The 10340-nt window shown below is 43.8% G+C and overlaps 1 protein-coding gene and 1 pseudogene across 2 annotated transcripts in view; one reads left to right on the top strand and one right to left on the bottom strand.

Moving 5' to 3' along the window:
• RRN3 (RRN3 homolog, RNA polymerase I transcription factor) overlaps positions 1–1463 on the bottom strand; it is a 29027-nt gene extending 27564 nt beyond the window's left edge. For both annotated transcript variants that reach the window (XM_068967848.1, XM_068967846.1), the window contains exon 1: positions 1369–1463. In XM_068967848.1, the coding sequence (XP_068823949.1) occupies positions 1369–1457 (89 nt within the window). In that variant the 5' untranslated portion in view covers positions 1458–1463. The remainder of the gene's footprint in view (positions 1–1368) is intronic.
• A 5821-nt stretch (positions 1464–7284) lies between these two features.
• On the top strand, positions 7285–8191 carry LOC138076043 (heterogeneous nuclear ribonucleoprotein C-like; annotated as a pseudogene).
• The last annotated feature ends 2149 nt before the right edge of the window (positions 8192–10340 follow it).

The raw sequence follows: 10340 nt of genomic DNA on the forward strand, positions 1-10340 counted from the left end.
CGGTTGGACCCTTGTCTTCTTTCAAGTTGAAGCTTAAATGTCAGAGAGACCTTCCGTATCAGAAATCTTAAGTACCCATCCTCTCCCTCTTCCCTACTGCTACACTGTTTTATTTCTTCACAGTAGCTACCACTATCTGAAATTATTGTTGATTTACTCTTTCCCTCCTTAGACTTTAAACTTGGTTGAGAGCACGGACATTGTCTCTTTTGATATACTGTCCCCAACTCTAACATCCAAAGTAGGTACTTAAAAAAAAAAATTATGATATTATGCCAAGAGTTCCACAAAGTCTGTTTCTTTTAAACAAGTCAATGAAAAAAACATAGCATCCTGCTAAAGACTCTCATGGAAGAAAAGTTATGACCAATCTAGACAGCATATTAAAAAGCAGAGACATTACTTTGCCAACAAAGGGCAGTCTAGTCAAGGCTATGGTTTTTTCAGTAGTCATGTATGAACGTGAGAGTTGTAAAGAAAGCTGAACGCCAAAGAATTGATGCTTTTTAACTGTGGTGTTGGAGAAGATTCTTGAGAGTCCCTTGGACTGCAAGGAGATCCAACCAGTCCATCCTAAAGGAGATCAGTCCTGAGTGTTCGTTGGAAGGACTGATGTTGAAGCTGAAACTCCAATACTTTGGCCACCTGATGCGAAAAGATGACTCATTTGAAAAGAACCTGATGCTGGGAAAGATTGAGGGCAGGAGAAGGGGACCACAGAGGATGAGATGGCTGGATGGCATCACCGACTCAATGGAGATGGGTTTGGGTAGACTCTGGCAGTTGGTGATGGACAGGGAGGCCTGGCCTGCAGCGGTTCATGGAGTCGCAAAGAGTCGGACACGACTGTGCAACTGAACTGAACTGAAAGACTCTCAAAGTTAAACCCCAAAGTGTTTTATGGGAGTTACGGGTTTTAAAAGTTGAGCTACATATAAAACACTGTTAAGCAAACGTGCATCAAAATAACCTTCAAGCAAAAAACTTAAAGACACAATCTGCCATCAGTGACATCATTTGGTTAATAATCCAAATAGCCCAAGTATCTCTGTTTGAATCTAGTCGAAGAAGCAGGAGGGAAGAAGGGTAAAGTAGTATAAGGTAGTACCCAGGCCTGGAAAAATGAGGGAGCCCAGCGGGGAGAAAAGGGGACTCTGGAACCGAGGAGGTTCCTTTCCCCAGCCCCGCTCCCACCTTTATTACCCATCTAAGGGTCACGGGCTCACTCCTGACGACCTAAAGTGACCCTCTTCCCTCGGTTCCCACCCAGTCTATGAGCTCTGGCCCAGACCCTTCAGCTCCGCTCTCCTAATCCCGGTCCAGTGCTCTGGTCCCGGACGCGCAGAAGGAAGCGTCCTGGATTCTTACCCGGTCCTCGACGAGCCCAACCTCTTGACAGCAGAGGCCGAAGCGGCCGCATCTCCGGGCAACCGCGTGTGAAGCAGAGGAGCCGCCATCCGGCCGCACAAACGCGACGACTGCGGCTTGTGCCGGAAGTCTTTCTCCCTCTAGGCCCGCCTCCGTCCCGGAAGACTCGCGTGAGAGCAACGGGCTTCAGCCAATCAGGAGCCCCAGGCAGGGAGAGCTGAGTTACCCCGGTCCAGGCTAGAGTGCCGCCAAGGCGTAATCCCTGCCGTGAATCAGGCCCCTTCTTCCGCTTGAAGGATTTTCCCCGCCAAGCTAACTGCTGGTGGCTGCTGTGGCCTCTGCTGGTGGCTCAGCGGTAAAGAATCCGCCTGCCAATGCAGGAGACTTGGGTCCGATCCCTGAGTCGGGAAGGTCGGGTGGAGGAGGGCATGGCTACCTACTCCAGTGTTCTTGCTTGGAGAATCCCATGGACAGAGGAGCCTGGAGGGCTATAGTCCATGGGGTCGCAAAGAATGCACGGCTGAAGCGATTTAGCCAGTGCACTGTATTGAGCCAACTTTGACTCAGAGTTGGACCAACAAAGGTCCGTCTAGTCAAAGCTATGGTTTTTCCAGTAGTCATGTAGGGATGTGAAAGTTGGACTATAGAGAAGGCGAACTGTGGTGTTGCAGAAGACTCTTGAGAGTCCCTTGGACAGCAAGGAGCTCAAACCAGTAAATCCTAAAGGAAATCAGTCCTGAATATTCATTGGAAGGACTGATGCTGAAGCTGAAACTCCAGTACTTTGGCCACCTAATGTGAAGAGCTGACTCATTAGAAAAAGACCCTGATGCTGGGAAAGAATGAGGGCAGGAGGAGAAGGGGACGACAGAGGATGAGATGGTTGGATGGTATCACTGACTCAATGGACTTAAGTTTGAGCAAGCTCCGGGAGAGGGTGAAAGACAGGGAAGCCTGGCATGCTGTAGTCCATGGGGTCACAAGGAGTAGGACATGAATGAGCGACTGAACAACAACTGTAATGAGACCGGAGAGCTGCCTGGGAGGTGTCTGTCCAGCCCTGAGTTTCCCAGAGAAGGGGCGGGGACAGCGGGAGGGGCCAATCAGTGGCTTGGTCTGTCGACTTTTAACTTTTTGGAGTCAGAGCCTCCCTCAATCAAATTGAAGAACCCAAGCCTAGAGGGCTAAGGTACATAGGGTCGCAGAGAATTGGACACAACGGAAGCAATTTAGCATGCAGGCACTCATAAAACAGATAACTAATGAGAACCTACTGAACAGCGTAGAGAATGCTACTCAGAGTTCTGTGGTGACCTAAATGGGAAGGAAATCTGCAAAAGAGTGGGTATATGTATACATATCGCTGATTCACTTTGCTGTACAGTAGAAAATAACAAAATTGTAAAGCAACTACACTCCAATAAAAAGCAAAAATAAAAATGAAGAACTGGAAGTCCTGTGATTAATCTAAACCCACAGAAAGATGGGGTGGGTCAGGATTTGAACAAGTCGGCCTGACCCAGAAACCTGCTTTTTCCTACCTACTGGGCTATTCTCACAAACACCCAAGCTAATCTTACCCTCCTGGAAACGGGGTTGATGACACATCCAAAAATCTCAGAGCTGTGATAATTCTGGGATTAGACATCAAAGAGTGAGAGAAGGCAGTTTTCAAAAGGCTTTAACCCTTAAACTTACAATGTTTAAAGATGTACCAAGTCAGCCAGACCAGCAAAGCAGGGAAGGGTCTTCCAAACAGGGAACAACAGGTGCCAAGGCAGGGTGGGTGGGAAGGAGGCAGAGGGGAAAAGGGGATGTCCCTCCCCTCACTTTCTAAGAAGGGGGAATTGTTGCAACCTTTGGAAACTGTATAGAACTATATCAAAAGGGCATAAACTAGGTACAGCAACTTAAAATATAAAGCATTGTTCTGTTTTGGCAATGGTGTAAAATCAGTTATTGTCCTGCTGCTGCCTCCATACGGGCACACCATTTTTGCCTCACTGCTTCAGAGTTCCTGCGGAATGCTGGGCAGAAATCATCCATGTCCCAGGAACCAAGGAAATTGCGTGGTAGCTCACAAAGATGTTCAAGATAGCTGTTTAAGTGGGAATCTCTTCCCCTATATCCACAAAGCAGAGCTAAAAAGAAAAAAAAAATCACAATTCTTTGCACTCTCAGCCAGTAGAAGTTTAACTGTACTGTCAAGGAATTTGACAGTTACTTTATTCCTTCACTTGTAAAAAGTCTGATATGTATTGAAGAATATATATTAATGTAAGTTATTAAACATAGCAAAGTGAAGACTTGTGAATGTACAACCAACTTATGAAACAGCTTGTATTATTGATGCTTCCTATATGCTCCTTCCAGACCCCCACCATCTGCCTGCTTCCTCTCAAGGTAACCACTATCCTGAGTTTTTAAAAAATCGTTTCAACCTTTCTCTTGTCTTTCAATGATAAAATTACTTCAATGTGGCATCATACTGCTGTTTCTTTTCAATCAACATTTTGCTTTTAGAATCCAATCCTGTTGTGTATAATTATGTTTCTCCTACCATATAGCATGGGCTTCCCTGGTGGCTCAGAGAAAAGGAATTCACCTGCAATGCAGGAGAGGCGGGTTTGATCCCTGGATTAGGAAGATCCCCTGGAGAAACAAATGGCAACCCACTCCAGTATTGTTGCCTGGGAAATCCCAGACTGGAGCCTGGAGGGCTACAGTCCATGGGGTCATAAAGAGTTGGACAAAACTTAGCAACTAAACAGCAACAACCATGATTTATCAATCCATTTTCCTGTCTCCAATATTTAGATTGTTTCCTTTCCCGGCTCCTCCCTACTCTTACATACATTGTTATGATTATTCTTACACATCCTCCTGATTCAAAGGTGCGAGAATTTGTCTTAGGGTAGAGATGCTCTTGGAGGTATACAAGACACAGTCAAAGAACTTTCCTAAGTGGTTGTGCCACTCCCTGCAATACTTCGTCCATAAGCTTGAACACAGCTTCTTCCTTATTTTCATGAAGCACAGTTAAGACAAAGCTTATGTGTTAAATTTTTTTTCAATAACACCTGAGCACAATACAGGAAAAATCCTAAAACTGGCATAAGCTTCTGTGGGAGTTCTCAGGTCATGCTCCTTCATTGTGGATCCTCCACTGCTGCTGCTGCTAAGTCGCTTCAGTTGTGTCCAACTCTGTGCGACCCCATAGACAGCAGCCCACCAGGCTCCCCCATCCCTGGGATTCTCCAGGCAAGAACACTGGAGTGGGTTGCCATTTCCTTCTCCAGTGCATGAAAGTGAAAAGTGAAAGTGAAGACGCTCAGTCATATCCGACTTTTAGCGACCCCATGGACTGCAGCCCACCAGGCTCCTCCGTCCATGAGATTTTCCAGGCAAGAGTACTGGAATGGGGTGCCACTTCACTCTGTTTCATGGGCCATCTCAGCGTGACAGGATAAAAGCCTCCTTTATCCAGTCTTGCCTCCCTCAGACTCTCATGGCTTTTTGTCTCCAACTCTTAAAAACAAAAAGTACCAGTACTAATGAAAACCCCTCCTTCTCTAACTGCAACAACAGAAAGCAAACAAATAGGAACATGTGCTTGCAAAGATACAACCTCACCTACAATGCAGTCATCCTTTTGTATCACTGGGTATTATCATTGTTCATAATTGCTCTGAACTTCTTCACTCTAGAGTGAAATTTTACTTTCGTGTACCCAGATGACCCATTAAACTGTTTTTCAAAAGAGCAGTCTTCCTCTAGAGATGAATTTTACACTTGTCCCCAGAGTAGTTCTTTTGGGCAAAGCCTCAATCGTGGCTTGAAAGTAACAGAAGCTATCTTTAGCTAGTTTAAGCAGGAAAGAAGAATTTGTTCTAAGATTACAGGATATATTAAAGCACCAAAAAAGAATTTCTCACTGGCCAAATTTGAGTCAGGGACTTCTCTGTTGGCTCAGTGGTAAAGAATCCACCTGCCAATGCAGGAGGTATGGATATGATCCCTGGGTTGGGCAGATCCCCTGGAGAAGGAAATGGCAACTCACTCCTGTATTCTTGCCTGGGAAATCTCATGCACAGAGGAGTCTGGCAGGCTAGAGTCCATAGGGTCGCAAAGAGTAGGACATAACTTAGTGACTAAATAACAACAATAAGCCCTCCTCTAACCCAGTCTAGAGAGATGAGGTCATATGGTACCAAATGGCTTCCAGTGAATTTTTGCTGTAGATGAAAGGGTCACTATCAATGCTCCAGAAATGTTTTTCAAATCATTGAATGGCAGGGACGTTCCAAATGAATAATTCTAAATAGCAAAGCCAATAATAAATATCTCATTTGTTCCTTTCCCCTTTCCAAAGAGTCAACAGTTATTTTATAAGTCACTTATCTTTATAAAAACATTCATTAATACAAGATGGCAACTGTATATCTTTCATGTAGATAATGAATATTAATAATGTATATATATGTACTAAGTAATATATCATATTCACATATTATATATGAAATTGTAAATAAATATTCATATACTATGTGTATGTAATATAAAATTATATACGATATAATTAATGTATTTAATATTTGATTAAATAATATAAGTATATCCAAAAAAGATTAATTTAGAGCTTTCCTTGTCCCAGAGAAATAAAAGCAGTTTCTCAACCTTGGCACTGGTGACATTTTAGACCAGCTAATACTTTATGAGAGGTGGAGGCTGTTCTGCGCATTGTAGGATGTTTAGCAGTATCTCCGGTCTTCACCCCCAAGGTATCTTCACCCCCTAAGTGGTAGTAGCATTCCCCTCTGTGCCACTGTGACAAGCAGAGGTCTCCAGACAGTGCCAAATGCCCCAGGAAGACAGTATTGCCAAATTAAGAACCACTGGGATAAATCACGATCTTAGTGAACATAACTGTACTCATTTCACATCCTAGAAAGGTAATGCTCAAAATCCTTCAAGCCAGGCTTCAACAAAACGCGAACCGAAAAATTCCAGATGTTCAGCTGGATTTAGAAAAGGCGGAGGAGCCAGAGATCAAATTGCTGACATCCGGTGGATCACAGAAAAAGCAGGGGAATTAAAAAAAAAAAATCTACTTCTGCTTCATTGACTATGCTAAAGCCTTTGACTGTGTGGATCACAACAAACTGTGGAAAATTCTGAAAGAGATGGAAATACCAGACCACCTTACCTGCATCATGAGAAACCTGTATGCAGGTCAAGAAGCAACAGTTAGAACCAGACATGGAACAACTGACTGGTTCCAAATTGGGAAAGGAGTACATCAAGGCTGTATATCGTCACCCTGTTTATTTAATTTCTATGCAGAGTACATCATGCAAAATGCCAGACTGGGTAAACAAGCTAGAATCGAGATTGCGGTAGAAATATCAACCACCTCAGATATGCAGATGACACCACACTAGCTAACGACAGAAAGCAACGGGGAACCAAAGAGCCTCTTGATGAAGGCAAAAGAGGAGAGTGGAAAAGCTGGCTTAAAACTCAACATTCAAAAAACTATCTTGGCGTCTGCTCCCATGACTTCATGGCAAATAGATGGGTGAAATGTGGAAACGGTGACAGATTTCGTTTTCTTGAACTCCAAAATCACTGAAGTCGGTGACTGTAGCCACGAAATTAAAAGACACTTGCTCCTTGGAAGTAAAGCTCTGAGAAACCTAGACAGCGTATTAAAAAGCAGAGACACGTTTTGTGAAGAGGCGAAGACTGAGTGATTGCGACCGCGTTGCCAACCTCTGGCAGCAATCGGCTTCTCCACGTAGAACCGGGGATAGGAGATTCAGAATCGAATCTCTTTTCCCTTCCCCCTCCTGTGACTTTTTTCTTGATCTCCAGCTACCTTTTTCAGCTTTGTGAGGCACCGTATCACCAAAGACGATGGCCAGCAATGTTACCAATAAGATGGATCCTTGCTCCATGAACTGTCGTGTGTTCATTGGGAATCTTAATACCCTTGTGGACAAGAAATCCGACGTGGAGGCAATCTTCTCAAAATACAGCAAAATCATGGGTTGCTCTGCTCATAAGGGCTTTGCCTTCGTCCAGTGTGTTAATGAGAGAAACGCCCGGGCTGCTGTGGCAGGAGAGGATGGCAGGATGATTGCTGGCCAGGTTTTAGATATTAATCTGGCTGCAGAGCCAGAAGTGAACCGAGGAAAAGCACGTGTGAAACAATCTGCAGCGCAGATTACAGGTCAGTACCAGAACACCCTTCTCCATCCCCTCCACTCAGCCCATCTTTTGACTTGGACTGTGACTTTCAACAGGATTATTATGACAGGATGTACAGTTACCCAGCACGTGTTCCTCCTCCTCCTATTGCTTGGGCTGTGGTGCCCTCGGAATGCCAGCAGATATCAGGAAACACCTCATGAAGGGGCAAACATGGCTTCAATTCTAAGAGCAGACAGTGGGGATCTTCCTCTAAATCTGGAAAGTTGAAAGATGACCTTCGGACCATTAAGAAGGAGTTAACCCAGATAGAACAAAAAGTGGGTTCTTTACTGGAAAGCCTGGGGAAAAAATTGAAAAGGAACAGAGCAAAGAAGGAGTGGAGATGAGGAAGGGTAAGTCAGAAGAGGAACAGAGCGGCAGCTCCCTGAGCAAGATGAGAGTAATGTGAAGGTGGAGTCTGAGCGGGGGGTGCAGATGACTCTGCTGAGGAGGGGGACCTACTGGATGACGACGATAGTGAAGAGCGGGCGGATGACCAGCTGGAGTTGATCAAGGATGAGGAAACAGAGAGGATAACAGAGACAGCACCAATGGCGAGGATGACTCTTAAGCACATAGCAGGGTTTAGAAATCTTGTCCCATGATTTCTTTACCTAGGCGCTTGTCTAAGATCAAAATTTTCACCAGATCCTCTCCCCTAGTATCTTCAGCACGTGCTCACTGTTCTCCCCACCCTTGTCCTTCCCATGTTCATTAATTCATATTACCCATTTTCACTTCCTTTGACCTTCCTAGTAGTTACGTTAAGTCTTTACCCTGTAATTTTTGCTTTAATTTTGATACGTCTTTATGACTTAACAATAAAAAGGATGTATCAACTGTCTCCAAAATAATCTTTTGTTATAGAGGGAGGACAGTTCTTTCCATTCATACGGTAGCTGCTTCGCTAACTACAAAGGCAATCTCATTAGTTGAGTAGAACCTGAGAGCAGCTTTGAGTTAGAGGTATCTGTGTTATACCCCACATAACAGTGTTATGCAGGGCTGTTAAACACAAATGTAACAATGTATTTTTGTGAATGAGAGTTGGCATGTTAAATGCATCCTCTGGAAAAATAACTAGTGTAATAGACTTAAGGTTTGTTTTTTAAAGTTGATACTGTGGGTTATTTTTGTGAACAGCCTGATGTTTGGGACCTTTTTTTCCCTCAAAATAAACAAGTCCTTATTTAACCAGGAATTTGGAAGGGGGGAAAAAAAAGCAGAGACATCACTTTGCCAACAAAGGTCCATATAGTGAAAGCTATGGTATTTCTAGTAATCATGTATGGATGTGAGAGTTGAACCATAAAGAAGGATGAGCACCAAAGAACTGATGCTTTTGAACTGTGGTGTTGGAGAAGACTCTTGAGAGTCCCTTGGACAGTAAGGCAATCAAACCAGTCAATCCAAAAGGAAATCATCCCTGAATATTGGAAGGACTGATGCTGAAGCTGAAGATCCAGTACTTTGACTACCTGATGCAAAGAACTGACTCATTGGAAAAGATCCTAATGCTGGGAAAGATTGAAGGCAGGAGAAGGGGGCTGACAGAGGATGAGATGGTTGGATAGCATCACCGACTCAATGGACATATATCTGAGCAAACTCAGGGAGATAGTGAAGGTCAGGGAAACCTGGTGTGCTGCAGTCCATGGGGTCGCACAGAGTCAAACATGACTGAGCAACTGAACAACAACGAGGTGAACTTTTAGTCCAATTGAAGACACAAAACATATATGAAACAACTGGAGGACAAAGAGGTAAAACAATATACAAGATTATATTATAAACAGTCATATAGTTTCCATTTTTGCCTTTAATATTCTTTGGAAGATGTGGGCTCCATCCCTGGGCTGGGAAGATCCCCAACCCACTCCTGGAAAATCCAGGAGTGTATTTTCAGGATTTCAGGAGTGTAATTTCCAGTATTTTTGCCTGGAAAATCCCATGGACAGAGATACCAGGTGAGCTACAGTCCATGGGGCCCCAAGGAGTCAGACATGGCTGAAGTGACTTAGCACACAAGCACAAATCTATTAAGTCCTTAAAGGGGACAACATGCTACTTGCTGTTGGGTTCTATAAAGTGCATACTTTACATCTGTGAGGCATTCTGGGTAGTTTCCCTAAGAAAGTGATTATTGAATCAAAATTTTAAAAATCACTAAGAGTGAAAGGGTCAACAGGCTATGTGGGGATAGCGCTTTTAAACCAAGGAGAAAAGTGTGTGCAAGACCCCATGGCAAGAGTAGAATACAGGATATGAGTTAGGATTTGAATTTAACAGTCCAAGGTTAAGGTAACAGTCCTTTGGAGGAAGGTGGTGGTGGTTGAGAAGACAATCCATTGAGAAAACAGTCAAAATTGGAATCTTGAAATAAATGAATGATTGGGAATACTTTTGTAATGCAAATATGCATTCCTTTCCCTTCTTAATATTCAAATATGTTAGCTTTTTGCAATGCAAGACACAAAGTACAAAAATCTAAGCTGAGTGAATGTTAAATTTCAGAAGTAATGTATTATTTAATAGCAGTTCATCATGATATAAGGCTTCCTTTGTGGCTCAGCTGGTAAAGAATCCACCTGCAATGCAGGAGACCTGGGTTCGATCCTTGGGTTGGGAAGATTCTCCGGAGAAGGGAAAGGCTACCCACTCCAGTATTCTGGCCTGGAGAATTCCATGGACAGTCCACGGGGTCTCAAAGAGTTGGACAT

The sequence above is a fragment of the Capricornis sumatraensis genome, chromosome 3 (genome assembly GCF_032405125.1).
Source record: "Capricornis sumatraensis isolate serow.1 chromosome 3, serow.2, whole genome shotgun sequence".
Lineage (NCBI taxonomy): Eukaryota > Metazoa > Chordata > Mammalia > Artiodactyla > Bovidae > Capricornis > Capricornis sumatraensis.